This window comes from Aquarana catesbeiana, linkage group LG02 (genome assembly GCF_042186555.1).
Source record: "Aquarana catesbeiana isolate 2022-GZ linkage group LG02, ASM4218655v1, whole genome shotgun sequence".
In the NCBI taxonomy this organism is placed as follows: Eukaryota; Metazoa; Chordata; class Amphibia; order Anura; family Ranidae; genus Aquarana; species Aquarana catesbeiana.
The window spans coordinates 381684117-381707750 of record NC_133325.1 but is presented as its reverse complement, the minus strand read 5'-3'; the positions used below and the strand labels follow the sequence as shown (position 1 = coordinate 381707750).

General features: G+C 42.5%; 1 protein-coding gene across 1 annotated transcript in view; it reads right to left on the bottom strand.

The window, feature by feature from the left end:
- LOC141128078 (multidrug and toxin extrusion protein 2-like) overlaps window positions 1-23634 on the bottom strand; it is a 214359-nt gene that overhangs the window by 147462 nt on the left and 43263 nt on the right. The window contains exons 2-3 of the mRNA XM_073615143.1: window positions 19558-19659; window positions 18916-18984 (exon numbers count right to left, since the gene is read on the bottom strand). Coding sequence (XP_073471244.1) covers window positions 18916-18984; window positions 19558-19659 — 171 coding nt within the window. The remainder of the gene's footprint in view (window positions 1-18915; window positions 18985-19557; window positions 19660-23634) is intronic.

Genomic DNA, 23634 nt, shown 5'->3' with positions numbered 1-23634 from the left:
TTTACTTTTTCTCTGTCAGTAAATTTTGTAACTAAGTAATTTTTTGCCTTCACTGATGTGTGCTGATGAGGTGGCACTGATGAGCACTGATAGGCTGAACTGGTGGGCATTGATGACGTGGCACTTATGGGCACTGATGAGGCAGCACTTATGGGCACTAATTAGGTGGCACTGATGAGGAGGTACTAATATGCGGCACTTATGGGCACTGATAGGTGGCACTGATATGTGGCACTAATGAGCACTGATAGGCAGCACTGATGGGCACTGTTAGGTGACACTGATGGGCACTAATAGGCGGCACTGGTGGGCACTGATAAGCGGCACGGATAGGCGGTACTGATGGGTATTGATGGGTGGCACTGATGGGTGACACTGATGGGCATTGATTGACAGCAGTGATGGGCATTGATGGGCAGCACTGATAGGTGGCACTGATTGCCAGCACTTACTGGCATCGCTAATGGGCACTGATTGGTGGCACTTATGGGCATTGATTGCTGCCACTGGTGGGCACTGATAGCTGGCATTGGTGGGCAATGGTGGGCACTGATCTGTGACACTATATTTCAATATTGTAATCAGGGCACATGTGACCGGCTGTGATTTGACACAGCCAATCACATGGTTAAAGAGCCGCGGACGCGGCTCTTTACAGAGATCGGGGTCGCGCCGTGTCCTAGCAACACGGCGCGCCGGCGATCGCTGCGCTGTCATATGACGTTGTCCCAGAACGAGAGACGCACCACCCTGCCGTCATTTGATGGTGGGCGGGCGGCAAGCAGTTAAAGCCACTTGGGCTTATCAAAATAAAATTTTTAGCAATTTTTTTGGACAGATAGAGCTTTCTTTTAGTGGTATTAAATCACCACTGGGTTTTTTTGTTTTATTATATAAATTAAAAAATACAGAACATTTTGGAAAAAAAAGTTTCTTATTTTTTGTTATAAAATTTTGAAAATAATCTTTTTTGTCATAAATTTAGGCCAATGTGTATTCTGATAAATTTCTTTGGTAAAAAAATAACCAAATTCAGTGTATATTATTTAGTCTGTATGAAATATATAGAGTCTACAAATTATGGTATACACATTGAAAATCGATCAGTCCTAATGTAATGATTGACTATCTCATTTCTTAATGTCCTAAAATTGCAGGATAGTACACCCCCCCCCCCCCGAAATGACCTATATTTTGTAAAGTGGGCAGTCCAATGTGTTTAATATGAGGCATGGTGAGTTTTTTTGAAGAAATTAGATCACTTTTTCACAAAGTTGTCATTTTTCATACACAGCATAGGCATACTTACAATTACACCACAAAACACATTCTGCTATGCCTCCCGAGTATGGGGATACCACATGTATAAGACTTTTTCATGGCCTAGATGCATCTAGATTCCTAAATACCAATCACATTTTTGGAGGCCCTAGAGCAACCCGGTCAGTGCAAACACGCACAAAATGACCCCATTTTGAAAAACAAACACTCCAAGGTATATTCTGAAAGGCATAGTGAGTCATTTGAAAATGTCATTTTTTACAAGTTTTTGGAAAATACAAGAAAAAAAATGAAAATGTATTTTTTACACAAACTTTATTAATAAGATATTTCTAATATACAACATAGGTGTACTTAGAATTAAACCCTAAAGCACATTCTGCTACTCCTCCCGAATATGACAATACTGCATGTGTGGTATTTCATAGCCTAATTTGTATTTTTTTTTACAATTTTTCAAATCTTTTTTTTTTTACATTTTTTTTACATACTATCACCAGAGTTACCATAGTGACACTGCAATGATCTGGGGAGGTGATTGGGATTTTTTGGATTTGATAATCACTGTAATATGCAATCAGTAAGACTGTTCAAAGGTTTAATTCATGAAACTATGTTTACTACTGTGATTGGTCACAGCTATCACATGGTACAGGGCAGGGGAGGGCTGGCAGCCTTAGGCCTGGGGGTGCCCATCAATGCAGCCTGATCAGTACCCATCACTGCAGCCTCACCATTGCCCATAAATGCAGCCTCACCAGTGCCCATAAATGCAGCCTCATCAGTGCCCATCCCATCAGCTCAGCTTTACCTGTGCCCATCAATGCAGCTTGTTTAGACAGCAGTGCCCATCAGCGCAGCCTTGCCAGTGCATGGGGAGAGAGGAGAGTTGCTGGCTTACACAGAGCGGGGATCTCCCGCTTACCCAGTGCGGCCGTTGTCACATTAGGTCCCACCTCCTGGACCGATTCCTGTGATGGACGTCACACATCCCAGCATTGGACCAGTATGATGTCCATCATAGGAGTCGGTACAGCGGCTGGGGACTGTTTCATCATCACTACTGACCAGCCAGGAAACCGAGGGAGCATCCAGCACAGCTGAGAGAACAAACTTCTCACCCAAATGCCTGTTTAACACTGCCAGAATGTGAGTGTGTTTTTTAAGCATATTAAAGCTCTTTTTCTACATTATTTATTACGTTTAGAGTGGCGAGACTCTTTCTCCCCTCTTCTCTTGTTATCATAGAGTTACTTCTGCTCTTCTGAGCCGGCTGCCGCTCCTAACTTTAACCAGAACATTTAACATAGGTCTGGATCCAAAGAGGAAAATGGACTTCCACCACCCTTGTTTTATCTATTACTACCACTTATTTATTTATTTCACCAGTGGCTCCTGCCAGTGCTCCATTCCACCCTCCTTATTGCATTTTTTGAAGCCCATGTTGAGCTAGTACAAATGGTGCACACGTGAAAAACTGTTACTATTATTCTAAAAGACTGTTTAATTGTATTTCTTTATCATACATTACTGGGTATACACTGGTATACCCAATCAAGGAAGTTCACTCCCTATATAATCCCTCCTCCTTCCTGGAGCACATCAGTTTTTTTACCAGTGTCTAAGGTGTTGGTCATGAGTGAAGATGTGCTCTGAGGAGCTCCACTAGGGATCCAAAAAACTGGATTTAAAAAACTTCCACAACCGGATCCATCCACGCCACTGCGGCCACATGATGGTACCCAGGCCTCGCATAGAAGAATGAGGTTTTGCCTGTAACGCTTCTCTTTGAGGGCTGTACCCTAGGAACCAGGACTCTTTTTGGTCTTGCTACATTACTTAAAGTTGTCCTGAGGGGTGCTATACAGGTCCAAAGGAGTGGAACCCCTATTAAAAGGGACCCGGTCTTTGAAGGTTTAACTACGCTGCCCACCATGATGGGTGAAGTTGGGATCTGTCTGTTTTCAGCAGTATCCTGCAGCAAGGAAAAGGTAAGAGAAAAGCTTAGGAACTGCAGAGTCCACCTATGTCTTTTCTTCCATATGTAACATTGTAATGCCTTAAAGTCTCCTCTAGAGGGAGTAAGACTACCCCCCGCCCACCCACATAACCCCTACCCCCCCTCGAGGGGTGCGGGGAAGCTTTCTTGGCTAAACATTTTTTACTTTCCTATGCAAAAGAAACCAGCCTTTCTTAAAGAGAGGACAGTAAGGCCGCATGGCAGCTGCAGCCTCCTCTCCTCCTTCTGCTCTGTGTCTCAGACCCGAATCCTGTGGTGTCCGCGCACGCGGGCTGAGGTTTTACTTTTGAAAGGAGGAGGAGGGAGGGTCGAGGGAAGGGGCATGGCTAAAGCAGTCAGGCGCCGTGTGCAGACTTAGCATCCTTGTGAAAGCACACGGCGCACAGGCAATCAGGTTTACACCTGAGAGGGCTTAAAAGCTGATGCTCTGATAACTAAATGTGTCTACCAGAGCAGCTGAAGCAAGGAACGCTGGAGCACGTGAGGGGTGTAGACAGGCATTTCCAGTACAGGAATAGACATTATTGTTTAGCATCAGATTAATCTATGCTGCCATTGTTTTTCCTACTATTGCTCAGCAAATAGAACATTTCTTAGAGTGCCTCTGCTTTTGTGCTTAGCACTATGGCTTCCAAGGTTACTTCTAAGGCACCAAAAGTTCCATCCCCAGGCACTGGGAACTCCAGCCATGCCTCTACACTGTCATCCTCTCTGGAGATACCAGATATGGCAAGCCAGGGTGGGTCTTTGGAACCGATTGGTGGTGCAACTGCTTCTCACACTTCAGCCCCTGTATATGTGACTGAAGATGCATTTTCCTCTGCCCTACAGGGCTTAGAAGGAAGATTAGCTGCTTTAATCGCATCCTCCATCCAAGGGGATAGGAAGCGTGCTAGATCCCTCTCTCCCACTCCAAACCCTTTACCAAGGGAACAGTGGGGACAGGATGAGGTACTACCCTCAGAGGATCGAGAGGAAAAACAAGCCGATTATTCCTCTACGGAGGAAACAACAGTTGATGTTTCAGCTTGACAATCTGAGGTACATCCTTACGGAAATGGTTCGCTCTACTTTCATGCTACCCCTAACAGAGTTAGCTGAAAGTTTTCGGTTCTCTATCCCATGGAGGAGAAATTCACAAAAGATGGAAAGTACCAGCAGTAGACGCTGCGATTTCCAGCATCAATAAAAATTTAGCTTGTCCAGTAGACAATGCACGAATGCTTAAGGATCCAACAGATAAGAAGTTGGAATTTTTGTTAAAATCCTCTTTTTCCTGGCAGGTGCCATTTCTCAGTCGCTGCAATAGGCATCTGTCAGTCCCTAAAGGACCAGTTCAAAGAGGCCCTTAGGGAGGTCCTTGCACAACAGGCCCATGAGTTAGCAGAACTACCAAAGGCGCTATGTTTTGCCATAGACGCCATAAAAGACTCTATCCACCAAGCGTCCCGTCTTGCGCTTGTGCTAAAACACATGCGTAGGACCCTGTGGTTAAAGAGTTGGTCAGCTGAAGCATCTTGCAAGAAAAGCTTCTGACTAGTTTCTCTTTTCATGGGGAGTGACTATTTGGGGAGAATTTGGTCAAATACAGTACATCCAAATGATTTCTAGCAGGAAAGGTACTCTTTTGCCCAAAAGAAGGTATAAACGTCCTTTTATTTAAACAGACTCCTTCCCCTGTGCCAGAGGCAGCTGCCTCTAGGCAGTGGTGACGGCCTCCACCGTCAGACTCTAGAAGAGAAAATATTCAGCCCCTGTAGACATGATTGAAAATGCATTTTTCCTCCACCCTGCAGGGCTTAGAAGGAAAATTAGTGACTTTAACCGCATCAGTTATCCAAGGATAGGAAGCGCATTAGATCCCCCTCCCCCACCTTAGATCCCTTATCAAGGGAACAGTGGGTAGAGGATGAGGGGTTACCCTCAGGTGATCAGGAAGAAAAGCAAACCGATTACTCCTCTGTGGAGGAGACAACTGGAGTTGAACCTTTTTTCAGCCTCGCAATCTGAGAGATTGCTGGTACAAATCTCTTACAGAGATGGTTCATGCCTCTTTCAAGCTACCTCTAGTAGAGTCAGCTGGTAGTTCTGTTTCTTCTTAGGTTCCTTAAAACCTTCACTGCCTTTTTCATGCATTTCCTGTACATGTACAGATCCACGCAGAAATTCAACAGATCCATTCTAGATCTAAAAGACTCTGAATCAGTTCCTGAAGATCCGCTCCTTTTTATGGAGTCGATCAGGTCAGTAGTTTCTATCCTACAAGGAGGAAAACTTCTGGCTTCTATTGGCATCAGGGATGCATATCTGCATGTCCATATATTTCCTGCTCACAAAGGTTTCTGTGGTTCGAAGTAGAACAGCATTTCAGTTTGTAGCCTTGCCCTTCGGGCCAGCTACAGCACCCCGAATGTTCACAAAAGTGCTAGCCCCACCTCTAGCCAGGTTTAGGGCACAGGGCATAAAAAGTCTTGGCATACCTAGATGATCTATTGCTAATAGACCAATTGGTGTTCGGAGTAAGGTGTACGCATTACAACCAGTTACCTGGAAAAGTCTGGGTTGCGTTCTCAACCTAGTGAAGTCTCCCCTAAAGCTGCTAAAAAAGCTGGAGTATTTGGGTCTGATCATAGATACAGCCCAGAACAAGGTGTTCTTGCCAAGGCAAAAAAACAAACCCATAAGAGAGTTGGTGCGGATGGTCAGGTCAAAAGGAGATCCCTCCATTCGCCTTTGCATGAAGTTGTTAGTAAAGATGTTTGTAGTTCCATATGCCCAGTTCCGTTCAAGACTGTTGCAAAACGGTATTCTATTTGCTTGGAACAAAATGATAAAAGCTTTGGACTTGGCAATGCGGCTGTCCCCGAGGGTATTCCAAAGCTTCAATTGGTGGTTACTAAAGAATCTGCTAAAAGGTAAATCCTTCAGACCAGTTATCTGGAAAGTGGTAACAACAGAGAAGACAACTGTCGAAGGACAGTGTTCAAGAACCAAAAGAGCCTTGCCCATCAACATCCTAGAGATTCGGGCAGTGCGTCTGGCTCTGAAAGCCTGGATTTCCAGGTTTAAGGATTGTCCTGTCAGGATCCAATCCGTCAATGCCATGGCTGTGGCCTATATAAATCACCAGAGGGGGCACCAAGAGTCTCTCAGTGCAGAGAGAGGTGAAACATATTCTAACTTGGGCAGAAAGAAATATTCCTTACCTATTGGCAGTCTTCATTCTGGGAATAGAGAATTGGCAGGCGGACTACTTAAGTTGCCAGCAGATTATTCCCAGGGGAATGGTTTCTTCACCCTGACATATTTTCGGGCTGTTTGTCAAAGATGGGGGACTCCGGACGTAGATCTTCTAGCGTCCAGTTCAACATAAAGTTGATCAACTTTGTGTCCAGAACAAAGGATCTATTCGCATGCAGAACAGATGCGTTGGTGATACCATGGGATCAGTTCTCACTGATCTATGCATTTCCCCCTATTCAATTGCTGCCTCAACTTCTTTGCAGGATCAAGCTGGAAAGAAAACCAGTAATTCGGGCAGCACCAGTATGGCCCAGAAGGTCATGGTATGCAGAAATCATAAAGATGGCAGTGGAGGATCCATGGTCCCTTCTACTAAGGCCAGACCTGTTCTCACAGGGGCCGATATTCCATCCTACTTTACGAATGCTAAATTTAACGGCCTGGTTATTGAAACCCACATTCTGAAGAAACGTTGGCTTTTCGGGTCAGTTATCTCTACTTTGATTAATGCAAACCAGCTTCCAGAACTATACATTATAGAGTATGGAAGGCTTAGGTTTCCTGGTGTGAATCCAAGGGTTAGCACCCTCGGAGATATATCATAGGCAGAATTCTTGCCTTTCTACAATTAGGCATAGAGATGAAGTTGGTCTTGAGTACTATTAAGGGCCAAGTCTCAGCCTTGTCGATTTTATTTCAAGGACCGCTTGCTACACATCCTTAGTCCGGGGTTTTATGCAAGGGGTGATGCGGATTAATCCGCCAGTTAAATCACCTTTAAGCTCTTGGGACTTGAACGTAGTTTTGTCAGTGTTACAAAAACAGCCATTTGAACCGATACAGTATATTCCCTTAGTCCTTCTGACAAGGAAGCTGGTATTTTTTGGTTGCTAAAGCCTCAGCAAAGAGGGTTTCGGAATTGGCTGCTCTTTCTTGTAAAGAGCCATATTTGATTTTTCATGAGGACAGAGTGGTTTTATGCCCTCGTCCAGGCTTTTTGCCAAAAGTGGTTTCAGGTTTTCACCTGAACCAAGATATTGTCCTGCCATCGTTTTTTTCCAAAACCATGTTCCAGGGAAGAAAAGACACTACATTTTCTTGATGTGGTGAGAGCAGTGAAAATCTATTTAAAGGCAACTGCTCAGATTCGTAAGACTGATGTCTTATTTATTCTGCCAGAGGGTCCTAAGAGAGGACAGGCAGCGTCGAAATCCACTGTCGCTAAGTGGATTTTTGGCAAGTTATAATTCAAACTTATAATTCAAGGGGTAAGATTCCCCCTTTTCAAGTTAAGGCGCACTCTACCAGGGCGGTTAGTGCTTCTTGGGCAGGGCGTCACCAGGCCTCCATGGCTCAGATCTGTAAGGCTGCAACTTGGTCTTCAGTGCATACATTCACAAAAATGTTATCAGGTGGATGTAAGGAGGTATGAGGATATCGACTTTTGGCGCAGTGTGTTGCAGGCAGCAGTATAAGTCCTCAAGTCTGGGGGTACCCTGCAGGTTGTCTCTCCCTCCCCTAAAGTAGCATTGCTATGGGATGTCCCATTAGGTAATTAGGCTCTGTGTCCCATGATGTACGAGAAAGAAAATAGGATTTTTATTACAGCTTACCTGTAAAATCCTTTTCTTTGAGTACATCATGGGACACAGAGGTCCCTCTCCTCTTTTGGGATTTATGTATATTACTTTGCTGCAAAAACTGATGTGCTCCTGGAAGGAGGAGGGGTTATAGAGGGAGTGAACTTCCTTGATTGGGTATACCAGTGTCAACACCTGTAACCCATTAAGTAATTACTAGGGTCTGTGTCCCATGATGTACTCCAAGAAAAGTATTTTACAGGTAAGCTGTAGTAAAAATCCTATTTTTTAACCTAATTTACTTTTAACTGAACTGGCTATCCTCCCATCCCAGGAACCCCTTACCCCTATCCCCTTATCAACAGCATTTAGTGCCACCCTCAATGTAGCATGTTCTTTTGAATTTAAATCACTCCATTGAATATATGTTTATTTGTATTTTAGTTTAATTGATTTTTATTATACACTACTCCTTACCCAAGTCTCCCCCCTTCTTTCACTCTCAATCAATTTTTATTATTATTATTTTCATTATTATTGCTATTATTATTTTTTTCTATCATTATTTCTACTTTCTATTTTTGGTTCTCTTCCACTACATATTGGGATAAGGATTCTTTATCCTTGTTTACACAAGGATTATCTCCGCCACCCAGAAATGGAACTAATACTGGCCCTAGAGGAGGTCAGACAAGACTATTTAGAAAACCTCTATTTGCTGTTTCCAACAGACTTTTTTAACCCTCATGCCACTGTTAATCAAGCATCATATGGTAAATGTTGTGCCTTGTTTTGGAAAATAGAGGATACTATTATTTCCCTTAACCAGCAATGGTGGGATAAATTTGTTTTACTCAGATATCAGCTCTCTAAAATTATTCCAAGAGGCCTCAGAATTAAACACAGATGTTCCTTCCTTACACCAGAGCAGCAAAAGGAATGGGAATATGTGTCTGATTTTTGCTCACAAAAATGGATCGATATTATTATAGAGCAAAGAGAGGACAACATCAAAGTGCTGATGGAAAAGGTCGAGACGCACATCCACATACTTAGAGCCCACAACTTGGCTCAATATCCTGAAGAAAAACTAAAAAAGATGAGGATCTTTTAATCAAAGTAAAACTAAACAAAATGAGGCATGATGTCGATGACTACACATCATTCAAAGTTTTCAACTGGAAGTCAAAAACAGCCCCCAGCATACCGCCCCTACTCCATCCCATGCATCCACTTGGTCAGCATACATGCGACCACCCAGGCCCCAAAATTATTGGGGGCCCATTCAGAATAATTTATCACATAGACCACCACAACCATGCCCTACTCCCCTGCTTCATGCCAATACGCAGTGGAATACCCCACCATCTTCTACACAGACAGAACCTTGATTGCCCATCCAAAACCCAGAAGACGCAGAACACAAAAACGTGCTAACACTACCACTAGTAAAGCACCTCTCTCTAAAACTGAATCTATTGTTCATGTTCCAGCCATTCCCACTACCCCTAGGCACACTAATCCAAACTCCCTCCCCCCAGAAACAAAAGACACCCAGACCCCCAGATCATCTTACGGGGTTATGGACCAGCCCCCCACAACATCGCATATTGATCCTTTGAGCATTGATACATTAGACATATCTACTTTAGACCCTTCTTTTTTAGTAAAAGCTCCCCAACCTACACAAAAATGAAAGCTAGAAGAAGAGGCAGATGTGGGGGGAGAAGAAGACAAAAAGAGAAAAGGGAAACTTCCCAAACTATAAAAATGTTTAATCTTTCCACACCCCCACTTAGCCTGGAGGACACTTCACTACTAAGTAAAGGCCTCAGTTTTCCCCCCTCAGCCCACCCAAACCCCTTCACTCGATTTGTAAACTGCAAAAAATCTAACCGGTGATTCCAAACCAGTTGAATCCGTTGAGGAGTCCACTACCGATCCCGAACTGGATGTTTCATGTCTAGCCCATCTTGAGGACTTATACACTGAAGAGACCGATGACACTCACTCACTATACTTAACTCAACATCTCTCCACTTCTCCACCTGTTCAACATACTTCTTTTCGACCAAAATCCATCTTCAACCCCACCCATGTCAAAGGCCCATATATACACAGCTTTTACCAAGTTGTCTTCTCTGAGATTAAACGCATGTGCAATCAGACTCCTACCCTCATACATAAACATAACCTCTCAGCGCCAGAAAGGGCATGCCTCAAGACCCGGAACGGAAAACACGGACATAATTATCAAAACAGCAGACTAAGAAGAGGAACTGTCATTCAAAATAGGGACACTTATGTAAAAGAAGCCCACAGACTTCTGGCTGATAATAACACCTATACTAGACTCCCCCGTGACCCTCTTCACCTCTGAAGCCCACATGTTGGTTGAAAACGCCATCAAAAACTGAATCATTGGCAAACCTGAAGCCACTTTTCTCAAAGGTGAAAATTACAACACACCATATTTTTACCACCTCCCTAAAATTCATAAAAGTCTGACCGATCCCCCTGGACGCCCCATTGTGGCAGCCATGGACAGTGCCACCAACCCCTTCTCTATGTATATCGACCACTTTCTGCAACCATTAGCTCAAAATTTACCAGCATATATCCGTGATGGTACCCACTTACTAAACACCCTGCAAAATTACCATTGGGAATCCACCTATCTGTGGCTATCCCTCGACATTTGCTCTTTATATACATCCATTCCCCATGATAATGGACTAGAAGCAATACAATATTTGTGTGTACTGTAATACCAACAATCTAGGCCTATCCTTTACCTCAGTCTGCGATCCTGACACTTTAGCCTTTTTAGATTTAGAACTCAGCCATACTGACAACATTATCCATGCTAAGAACTACACGAAACCGATGGATTTCTAATATACCCAAAGGTCAATTTTGTCGGTTAAAATACAACTGCACCCGCACAGAGGACTATAATGAACAAAGTGATCTCTTCAAGAAGAAGTTTCTCGATAAGGGCTACCCTGCCCCTCTAATTGAGGGTGCCTATAACAATTTTCTGAGCGAAGCACCCAGTCCCAATCACCACCAACCCACTACATCTTCCCAGACACCCAGATTCATCACCCAGTTCCACACACAGCATAAAAAGATGGAACACGTCTTTCACAAACATGAGGATCCCCACCTCTAAAATTTACCAAAAATCACATACAGAAAGGCCCAATACAGAAAAAGTAAAATAGCACCCAGCAAATTGAAACCTTGTAAACCCAAATTAACTAAACAAATCTACCCCCACTTTCTTATGCCCTGTACACACGGCTGGATTTTCCGACGGAAAATGTGTGATAGGACCTTGTTGTCGGAAATTCTGACCGTGTGTGGGCTCCATCACACATTTTCCATCGGATTTTCCGACACACAAAGTTTGAGAGCAGGCTATAAAATTTTCCGTCAACAAAATCCGTTGTCGGAAATTCCGATCGTGTGTACACAAATCCGACACACAAAGTGCCACGCATGCTCAGAATAAATAAAGAGATGAAAGCTATTGGCTACTGCCCCGTTTATAGTCCCGACGTAGGTGTTTTACGTCACCGCGTTCAGAATGATCGGATTTTCCGACAACTTTGTGTGACCGTGTGTATGCAAGACAAGTTTGAGCCAACATCCGTTGGAAAAAATCCTAGGATTTTGTTGTCGGAATGTCGGATCAATGTCCAACCGTGTGTACGGGGCATTAGACATAAAGGGGATATACCAATGCCGTAAGTTTAATTGTTTGACCTGTAAATTTGTCCAACACAGACAGAAACATTTTACCACCAAAGGCAAAACATACCCCCTTGGCAAATTTTTTAACCGCTCAACAGAATTTGTTATATATTGTCTCTCCTGCCCATGCGGCCTGCTTTATGTAGGCTGCACTACCAGAACCCTACGAAAAATGTTTGGGGAACGCAGATGTTCGATGGAAGGCAATAGTGACCTCACCATCCCTAGACATTTTACTGAATTCCATAAGGGCTCCACTAATGGCCTACAGGTCTGGGCCATAGAGACCATTCTGGGTAGTTTCCCTCCAGCTGAACGCATCAAGTGTTTGTGTGAAAGGGAAACTTTCTGGATCTACACATTAGATAGTTTTAGAACCTGGGGGCCTAAATGAGGGAAACGAAATTCATTCAATCTATTAATATATAATGGCACAAAAAGACATTTTCATTGTAATTTAAACTACTCTCTACAACTTGACATCAATGCTCACCTAATTTGCCAGCTAAACTCCACACCCCTTCCTTTCCAAATCCACTCCTTTCAACCCCCCCAACCCCTCCCCTGTCCCTCCACCTCACCCCTCACCTCCCCCATAACTTTATCCCCATTACCCCCATGTACATACATGTGCTTTTAGTACATGCCTGCCCTGCAACCATCCCTCTCTCCTGTAGGTACTTGTGTGCGCATGCGGAGGTTCTCTCTATGCACGGATGCGGATGTGCTTTTTAAACACCTCAAAATCAGTGTTTTTGTCCTTACCCGAAAATATTTACAATAAAGCTGCCCGTAGAATAACAAATTAACAACAACACTTATATATTGATTAAAATTCGTAATTATATACAATAATGATATTAATTTTTCTTATATATTTTTTCTATATAATTTTCTCAAATATAATTTTTTCAAATATAATTCCTTAATAGGATTTTTTTCTGTGACCAATTAGATTGTCATAAAGTATAATTGACTTTTGTGGCCAGCTAGATTGTCATAACGTATATTTGTAAGTATACCCACTGAATTAGTGAATATCTAAAATTATATGGATATATAGATATATAGCCTTAAAACAGTTTATGGTCACATAAACTTCAACCAGAACCTTTAACATAGGTCTGATTCCAGAAAGGAAAATGGACTAACTTCCTTCAAATCAAAACTGGACTTCCACCACGCTTGTTTTATCTATTACTACCACTTAATTATTTATTTCACCAGTCGCTCCTGCCAGCGCTCCATTCCACCTTCCTTATTACAGGAGGCAGGACTTCGTATGTCACTCGGCCATGTCGGGTAAGCGGGAGATGGAGATCCCTGCTCTGTGTAAACTGGCGGCACCTTTTATTCTTCTCTCCTTCAACTGAGATACTGATGCTATGCTGCACCAGTCTCTTTTGGCCAGCAGGAGAAGAGCTAAAGCTAAGAAAGCCCACAAACATCATGCTCTGTCCAAACCGGAAGTCGGCCATCTTGGTACACCTTTGATGCTTGATTGAGTCTCTAACTTTCATATACACTGTAAGTCGTTTTTATTATGTTTTTATGAAAATTTCATAAATTACTGCACTATGGAAGCCCTTGTTTTGTCTTTCTGATCCCTTACATCTGCTGGAATTGTAGCACAACTTGGATCCATCTACACCTGGGGCAATTGGATAGACTACCATTGAAACCTAATTTATAAAGTGCTATAAGAATTATTATGGGTCTGTATATAAGGAGCATGCATGCTGGCTGATGGTGGATAACAGTCACATTCTATTATCTGAAGATTCACGAGTGGGAGTAGTAAGATTTTACTAGCGTTCCTGTGATCTTGGAATGCTTTTTTTATCTACTCTCTACACCATTGGGACATACATTTAGATCTTCTCCCACCTATATGAAACTAGGGAAGGAAATTAGAGAGGAGGAGGCTTTGTTAGACAAGAAGAAATAGGAATAAGATACTCCAAGCAAGTAAGCGGTAGTAAATTCTTTTTTCTACATTGTACCCACAGGTAAGCCTATAATAGGGCTTACCTGTAGGTACAGTGAATAACTCCTAAACTTGTGGTATTTAGGAGATATTTACACTGGATGCAGCCAGTGACGTTACGAGCGCATGCACTCTGAAGGTTCGGCATACTGTGCCGGAACTTTAGAGCTTCGTGCCGGAGCCAAGGGCTCCTGTACACATGCACGAGAGTGATGTCATTACCGTCTCGGCCACTCACACAGCCGGAGCTCGAGAACCCGGAAGGAAGATCGGGGGAACATGGAAGCCTTGTCAGTGGTGACAGCGCGTCGCTGGAGGGCTTCATTCCAAGATATTTTATAATGTGCTAGTATGCGATGCATACTAGCACATTATGCCATTGCCTATCAGGGGATTTTTTTTTATACTTGGCACGGTTTACTAACGCTATAAGAAAGAGGAAGTCTCTGCATGATTGGCTCAAAGAGGTGGATGTTTATCAAATGATGATAACAAGTCAACGATGGAGTTAGAAGCTGAACAGCCGACCACATCTAACTCCAGAGCTTCAATGAAATCAGCACCACCCAATTTGTCGACCCAGGTGGCACAGGCACAGTTGAAAATGCAACAAACCATGATGCAGGTAATGGAGGCCCATGCAAGCATGCAAAAATCACTGACAGATTTTAAGCAGATTGTGTCCATTCTAACTTCAGAGAAAGGAACCAAACAAGAGGACATGTTATCACCCCCAGGAGGATGTTATCGTTGTGGGAAAGCTGAACATTTCAGGGCACAATGCCCTAACAGAGAGACTGCATCCGACCTAACAGCTGAAGTCCTAAAAGCATTACAAAAACTGTTGCCAGGGAAGCTGGAGGGAAACTTTAAAGGGCCTCAGCAAACTGAAGGCCCATCCATTACAGTAAGCTCTAAAACTAAATCAGGGAAGAAGCTGCTGCTGGAGTCCAAAGTATCAAAGCAAGCCTCATCTGTGACTCCTGACCAGCAGCCCAACTTGCACGCTTTGTTTCAGGTGGACAGGCACAGGAATTCAATGCACACCATTCTTCCAGGATTGCAATAGAACAGTAAGAAAAGCAGAAGCAAACTAAGAGAAGAGCACTGTAATGGTTGTGCGCATTGAGCCCATGAAAAGCTGTAGGCCACATCCATTTTATTCAGGTCTCAGCCATGTTTGTCATGAGAATAGCCCAGAGATCTTATCCCCTCCCTCTTCCTTCAATTCATGGAATTCATAGCCTTAAAGTGTCACTAAACTCACAACAGGAAAATCAGTCTATATATGCAGTAAAGCATGCTTGTTATACTCACTGTGGAACCTAAGGGGTTAATTCTCTGCATTGTGTAAAAAAGCTGTTTGATCCTGTATGCACAGATCCTCCCCTTCTTGCACTGTCTCCAAAACATGTCCAGATAAGACAGAGTTACTGGAGTCAGGCTACACATGCTTAGTTTAGTGTGTACAGCATTACTAGAGTCTTTTTTTCTTGAGAGAGTGCAGGTGATCAGCACAGGGCCAATCAACACAGTCCAGACAGGGGGTCAGGGGTCCTGCATCCTGATAAGTCAGCCAGTGCAGTATAAAAACTCCTCCTACAAACTTTATCCAAGCACTGATAGAAGTCACAAGACTGCTATATACTGCTGATGAGAAAAGGTATTTAGCAGTTTATATTTACTAAAATATTTTCATTTTCATGTTCTGTGTACTGTAGAAGACCAGATATAGTGAATGCAGAGTCCTGGATTTAGTAACACTTTAACTTTCTACACACTTCAAAAGAGCCTGTTATCTCAACTTAAGGACAGCACACAGGCCTTTGCAGAGCTGTAAACAGCTAATTGAGTCCTGACAGGATGTCCATGATACTTTATTTATTTGTACTAATATAGATTTCTCACCTTGTTCATGGTCTGAGCAGTACTAATTCAAAAGGATTTAGCAAAAGGACAATCTCTGAGGAATAAGGAATGCATGTGCATGACAATGGTGATAAAACTAGAATAGTTAGTGGGATAAGACAGAGGGAGAGCTATAGACTGGGGGGATGACAGTTACAGAGGGGGTTGTAAAACTGTTGGATAATTTGAGTAATCTAAATATCTAAATTTAGGCCTTTATCTTTTGTGTCAAATACAACTATCGACTAACTGTATCAATGCAAATATTTTTTTTTTAAAACGGACGTTTTTTCGGGAGCAGTGATTTTTTTAATGCTTAAATCGCGGCTGTAATGAATTGTCAGGTCTCGGCAATATGGATAAAACTCATTGAAAAAAGAGCATGGGTTCCCCCCCAGTCCATTACCAGGCCCTTTGGGCCTGGTATTAATATTAAGGGGAACCCCAAAAGAAAATTTTAAAGAAAATTGCGTGGGGGTCCCCCTAAAATTCATACCAGGCCCTTCAGGTCTGATATGTAAATTAAGAGGAACCCTGCGCCAAATTTAAAAAAATGGCGTAGGGGTCCCCCACAAAATCCATACCAGACCCTTCAGGTTTGGTATGGATTTTAAGGGGAACCCAGGTCCAAAATTTAAAAAAAAATGGCGTAGGAGTCCCCACCCAAAATCCATACCAGACCCTTATCTGAGCATGCAACCTGGTAGGCCGCAGGAAAAGAGGGGGGATGAGAGAGAGCGCCCCCCTCCTCCTGAACCGTATAAGGCTACATGTCCTCAACATGGGGAGGGTGCTTTGGGGTCTGACCAGGGCCTCATCCCCACAACCCTTGCCTGGTGGTTGTGGAGATATGCGGATGGGGGGCTTATCGTAATCTGGAAGCCCCCCTTAACAAGGGGACCACCAGCATCCCCCCCTACGTGAATTGGTAATGGGGTCACATTTTACCTCTACCATTTCACAAAAAAGTGTCAAAAATGGTAAAGACAAGAGACATCTTGGGACAAGTCCTTTATTAAAATATAAAAAAATAAAAATGTCCCGCGATGTAAATTCACGACGCCCGACGGACCGAAAAAGAAAAAGCCGCAACCGTTCCGCCTTCATGGGAGGCTCCCGCTGACTGACGCTTCTTCTCTGTGACAGTTCTTACATAGCTGAGGGCGGGGCCGTAAATGGGTCACCCCGCCCCCCTCTGATGCCACGGGGAAGCAACGGGGAAGCCCCTGTGACGTCAGAGGGGGCGGGGTCACCTGTTTACGTCACCGGGTGGCCCCGCTCTCAGCTATAAAAGAACTGTCACAGAGAAGAAGCGTCAGTCGGTGGGAGCCTCCCATGGAGGCGAAACAGTTGCGGCTTTTCAGATCCCAAAGCACCCTCCCCATGTTGAGGGCATGTGGCCTGATACAGTTCAGGAGGGGGGCGCTCTTGCTCTTTTCCTACGGCCTGCCGGGTTGCGTACTCGGATAAGGGTCTGGTATGTATTTCGGGGGACCACTACGCCATTTTTTTTACATTTTGGCGCAGGGTTCCGCTTAAAACCCATACCACAAGTATAGTATAGATTTTGGGGGGATCCCTACGCCATTTATTTAAAATTTGGCGCAGGGTTCTCCTTAATTTCCATATCAGACCTGAAGGGCCTGGTATGAATTTTAGGGGGACCCCCATGCAATTTTTTTTTAAATTTTGGTTCGGGGTTCCCCTTAATATTAATACCAGACCAAAAGGGCCTGGTAATGGACTGGGGAGGGGGGGAAGCCCATGCTCTTTTTTTCAATGAGTTTTATCTATATTGCCGAGACCCGACAATTCATTACAGCCGCGATCAGTTTTAAATGACAATTTTTCCTTTAGAATGTCATTTGTGTGCTGTGGTACTGTTCTAAACACGGGAAAAATGCACCACTTTACAGTAATACTATAGACACCCCCCAGGCACGATATTTAAAGAAATATTTCATTTTTATTGTTTCACTTTAAGCATTAAAAAAATCACTGCTCCTGAAAAAAACTGACGTTTTTTAAACATTTTTTTGCATTGATACATGTCCCCTGGGGCAGGACCCAGGTCTCCAAACACTTTTTATGACAATAACTTGCATATAAGCCTTTAAAATGAGCACTTTTAATTTTTAATGTTAGTGTCCCATAGACTTTAATGGTGTTCGCTGTTCAGCGAACAGGCAAACACCCGATGTTCGAGTTGAACTTACGCTCGACTCGAACATCGGACTCATCCCTATTAAACAGCCAAATTACAACCAAATTACCAAATATCTCATAAAACGCATACAATCCATCACCATTCATACCATTCATGCCATTCGCACCATTCACACCTTTGACCAATTGCAGATCGCAGTATGAAAAAATAAAGAATAAGACTAGTCAAGGTGTTGAGTGGATTTCTAAGGCTTTTTATATTTCAGCAAGCGATAAGGTTGCATTTACAATCGCAAATGCACCCTGCCAGCGATTACATGCGAGAACCCCAGTCGGGGTTCCTGCTATTAGCTGCAAATAGCCTGACCCATTGAATGCCATGGGAGGCTGTTCGCTCTTGCACCTAATCGCATCAACTCGCATGTAATCTCTCATGCTGTGATCACATGTGAGTGATCGGCCCTGGACGCAGACTGCCTGCGCCCAGGGCCAATCACTCCCATGTGATTGCATCATGAGAGATTACATATGAGTGAGCATAATTAGCTGCGAGAGCCAGCAGCCTCCCATTGTTTTCAGTGGGGCAATCTACTTGCAATTAATCGCAGGTACCCCCACTAGAGTTGTTACATGTAATCGCCAGCAGGGTGCACTGGCAGCTGTAAATGCACCCTAAACCATCACCATTCCTTGGTGGTGTGAAAAGCTGATAATGGATTTTGAATGAAAAGCAGATCATTCTTTGCATTCTAACAGTCATTTTTACCAAAATAACCATAAAACATTTATTTGTACACAAAAGCCTCCTCATTTAGATGTGCCTAGCACAACATAGTGCCTAACTACAGCCTTAATTTAGAGAAAACCAGAACAAATGATCAGACAGGTAATCTTGGTTTTCCAATATACATATTTGGCTAAAGAGTCATAGAATATATTGGTAAAAAACATGTAAAAAAACAAAAAAATACCTGGGACATCAGGGTATCACACCCAGAACTCATTCCAGAACCAATTGATACACCAATTATATTTATAACCTGTAAGTAAAAGAGATTGGTGAACCATATAGACTTATACTATACAACGTAGAGGAGCTGTAAATGTGATTAGACACAATTGGGGACTTTACAATAAAACACAATGCAATGTTGTAATAATATTGCATAATAATACAGTGCATTTTTTCCTCCTTTTCAAATATGTGTGGTCATGATCTTTGTATCAGGGTCTGAGTAACCAATGTAACCCCCTGCTCTCCATTTATTTATTCAAAACCCGCAGAGTACACATTTCAGGGTACCCTTATAAACACTACAAATGCTCCACAAAAAGTGTATGTAGAAAATTTGAGATTTTGTTAAAAAAAATCAGTTTCTAAAAAACAAAAACTACTTACGGTACTAATTATTAGAGGACAGGTACAGGCAAATATGCTGCCACGATACCGAAGGTGGAAAAACTAGAGTATTTACTGATATATTAGTAATATTATATATAGATAATGAGATTTGCATAAAATAATTACATTGCTTGTCATCATATTACCTAATTAAAATGAAGACCTTCTTTAGCAGAAAAAAAGATAAATTGTAAAAAACATGAATACTTACAGATGAAGCAAGCGTAACAGAATCCAGTTCAATTTTTCCTAAATGGCCAGAGAACATGGAACTCACAATTATTATAAGCAGCACTGTGATTCGAGATAAGAACTGAAAGAAAATATAATTACATTACCTTGTGTTAAAATTTTACTACCTAACATTTTTATAATTTTGCTTTATCATATGAATACTGTACAAGTTCTAATGAATTAAAATTTTGCTAATGAAAAATGTGGGAGATGGTGGCAAAATCTTCAGAAGAGTGGCCATCTGTGTTCCTGTATGTTGGCTTTGTATGAAATGTGTGCCTAAATCAGTCATTGTTTGAAGTTTATAATGTTGTATCTGAAATAATAATTTCAGATTCAACAGGCACAACTGGTAATGGCAAATGCAAACTATGCATTGGACAGGAATACCCTGGAACAGCCCCGTGGACAGCTAAGACATACAAGGTCTGGCTATTAGGTAAGAGGGGTATAATGTGTACAGGGAAGGGCAGGCAGTGTGTACAGGATACAGTGTGTACAGGGGGATAGTGGGTACAGTTAGGAGAGACATTGCGTACAGAAACAGGGGAGTTGCGTGCACAATTGGTCAATTTAATTTAGCTACATTCCCAGGTGGTGTATATTTTTTGTTTCTAATTAGACTCGATTAAACCATGCCCACTATTTAGCACAATTTACCATGCCCGCTTTTGCCAAAAAGACCCAAACATTCCCCTAGAGCGGGACTTTTGAGGCACTACCATCAATGATGCAATGTAAGTAAAAAATATATAATTTTATTACAAAATTCAAAAATACAACAAAAAATATATACAAAAATACAAATCAAACCCCAATAATATATACAATGGGATACATCAAAAAGCAAGGACATGTAATTTGGACACAACTGCATCACATTGAGAGGAAAACCAAAAGTGGAAATGTAATAAGTCTCACTGAACCCACTTTTGCCAAAGCAGCAGTAATTAAAGGAGATCTATAGTCACAGCATACACTTTCATTTGTATCTCAGTGGTGTATTAGTGATGTAAACAATAGTCATTTCGACAATCCAATATAAGCTTTATTTAGAAAATCACCTTTCATGTTGTGAGTTCTGCCTGTCTGCTGGCTATCTGTTTTCACAACTTCCTGGATTGCCTCTATGTTTTACAACTTCTCCTCTGCTGCTTAATTTGAACTTTTAAGGCATTTATATCCAATACTAGTACCTTGCTGTCTGCAAGCTGTGATTCCAGTACTAACATCGCTTCCTGAAACTCCAGCTTTTATCGACTCTGTAGTTCAGAAGGCAGGATCAGTGAAACGTGTGACACAGCAGTGCCTATTCACAGGGTGAATTCAAGGAAGTTGAATTCAGGGGTCAGGCTTGAAGACCAGTTGAGAGGAGTAGAGAGGCTCACGCTGACCAGCAGGATAGGTATACAAGCAGGTCCTGATGACGCATGATTGTATGCAAAACGCATATGAGGCTTCTGGGTAAACGCAGACGTCACTTCGACATCACTTCCTGACCTACCCGCACCAGACCAGGGCTTGGACCGCACACCGATCCTGGGAAACGGAATGGCGGTAGTTAGCCCCAAAAATACACTGCTGGAAAGACTTAGTGCCGGTCTAAAGGCACTGGATTTGTGAGTGCACATTTTATATATTTACATTCTTGATTTAATACATTTTAAACATGTTGCGCAATGACGGATGTCTGTCTTTTTATGAGTTACCAAGACCAATGAGGAGGTATAAGGAGTAACTATTGGCAACCAATTTGGGAAAACACCAGATATATCTGTAAGAATGGAGTGGTTAACCCAGCATAAACCAATTGCAAAAATTTTTTCGGTTTCTGGTGAGTGTCCATTTCAGAAGGTGGTGGTGTTTCACGAACTGGTGAAAAGTTTCCTAATCACGGATGTGAATTTGTGCTCATGGGATTCAAACAACCAGCTTGTGAACAGAATTATTGGGACTATTGTTAATACATGTTTTACTTTTTAATATTTTACACTATATATATATATATATATATATCGGCATAGATCGGCATTCTTTTTACCTCAGACATCCCAGAACTTTTGGTATTGAGGAAGCAGGTTGTCATTTGACTGGGTAGATACCACATCGACTTGTGTTTCCTTGATCAGTGGAGAACTTGTTCAACAAGGTTCTCTACAATGTTCCTTGTAATGGGGGGACCTAAAATTTATAATATGTGCTTCCCAGTTAATGGAAGGATTATGGGTAGAAAACCAAGGAATGCCCAGGATGACAGGAAATTTGATTGTCTCATGATGGTCAGCCTCAAATTGGACTAGCAGAGGAACCGTTTCATTAGTAACAGGTCCTGACAATAAAGATGAACAATCAACCTTCTCCATATCATTATGAGCAGATTTATTTCTTGTTTGAATATTGTTGCTGTGGGCGAATTCTATGTCCATAAAGTGCCCTCCAGCCCCAGGGCCCAGCATAGCAGAGCATGGAATTCACATCCTCTGTAATAAGTTTGATAGGGATGAAAAAGTGAGATAGTCGAGAATTATTTTTATTTTGTTCATGAATGTGTGGAGATAGACACTATAACATTGGTCACAGCAACTGTTCTTTTAATTTTGTTGGGATTAACTGCGAAATGCCCAGAGTCCCCACAATTTAGACATGAGTTCCCCAAACATCTCTCTTTCTCTTGAGTAGAAATGGATCCCTTAATAGCATCATACTGCTTAGGTTATGCCCCTTTCACATGGGCAGACCGTTCAGGTCCACCTGTCAGTTTTTTAGGCGGACCTGAACGGACGCTCCATACAGGTCTATGGAGTGACAGATGTCAGCGGTGACATGTCCGCTGACATCCGACCCGCTAAAGTGTGACGGATGGAAACCCTACTTTTCCATCCGTCTGGCAGATCGGATGAAAATGGATTCTACGGTCCGTCTTCATCCGATCCCCCATAGAGGAGAGTGGTGCTCTGACAGGTCCGTCCCTGCACAGTGTGCAGAGATGGACCTGTCATCTGCCTGCTCAGCGGGGATCGACGGAGCGATCCCCTGCTGAGCAAAGCGGAGCCCGTACACGGACACGTCCGTGTGAAAGGGAACTTAGAATCTGGAGAAACTTCTGAATGAACTGACTAGCAGAGAAATGTATGCCATCAGTACTTCCAAACACTCTCAGTCTCTCCTTTCTGTAAGTCTCTGATAAATTCAGATACATAATTGCGCTGCTCGGTTCCAAGTGGTATCTGTGATCCAATGTTGGAATATAGCTGCTAAAAACTATGCAACTATTCACTGCGGTCACAAAAGTCTCAAAGGTATTTAGACTGTCTTGTTCTACATATGATGAGGCCCAAACTAGGGCTCCTTCAGTCAGGAGGTTGATAACAAACAATATCTTCTTTTCTCCTGAAGTAATTGCAGCGGGTTGCATTTAAAAACATATGCAACATTGTTAAGAAAACCCCTGTAATGGCAGTGGTCTCCATTGAATTTGAGTGGTAGGGGCATGTGTGTTAGCATCATCTCGGTAATGTAAGTTCAACAATTGTCTCTGCAGAGCATGGCTTTCCTCCCGTTGCCTTTTCACCACACTTTCTAGTTTGGAATTTTTTTCTTGGTAGGTAATACCAGACTCTTGCAGCTGTGAAACTGTGCTTACTCATCACCTTGGGGTGTGCTACTGGCATTCCTTAAATAGGCCCACCCCCACACTCGTGTTCAAGGTGTGGGTGGGTATCAATAGACACACCACCTGTCCCAATTACATATAGAGCTGCATATTCAGAAACAGATGTGGGGAAGGAAAATGACACACATTATCTCATTTTGTTTAACAATAGGAAAAAGACAAAGATTTAATTTGTATCAAATGCACATCAATAAAAGCTGATCGCCCCCTGCCAATCTGAAAACGCCCATATGCAAATAAATACCAACAGACAATTGACCAGGACAGTACATGTAAAACCATCAAACATATGTAAATATAACCATATAAAAAAATTTAAACAAAAACATTTTGAAGAAAAAAGAAAAATGATTATATATGTATATATAATAAGAGGACAAA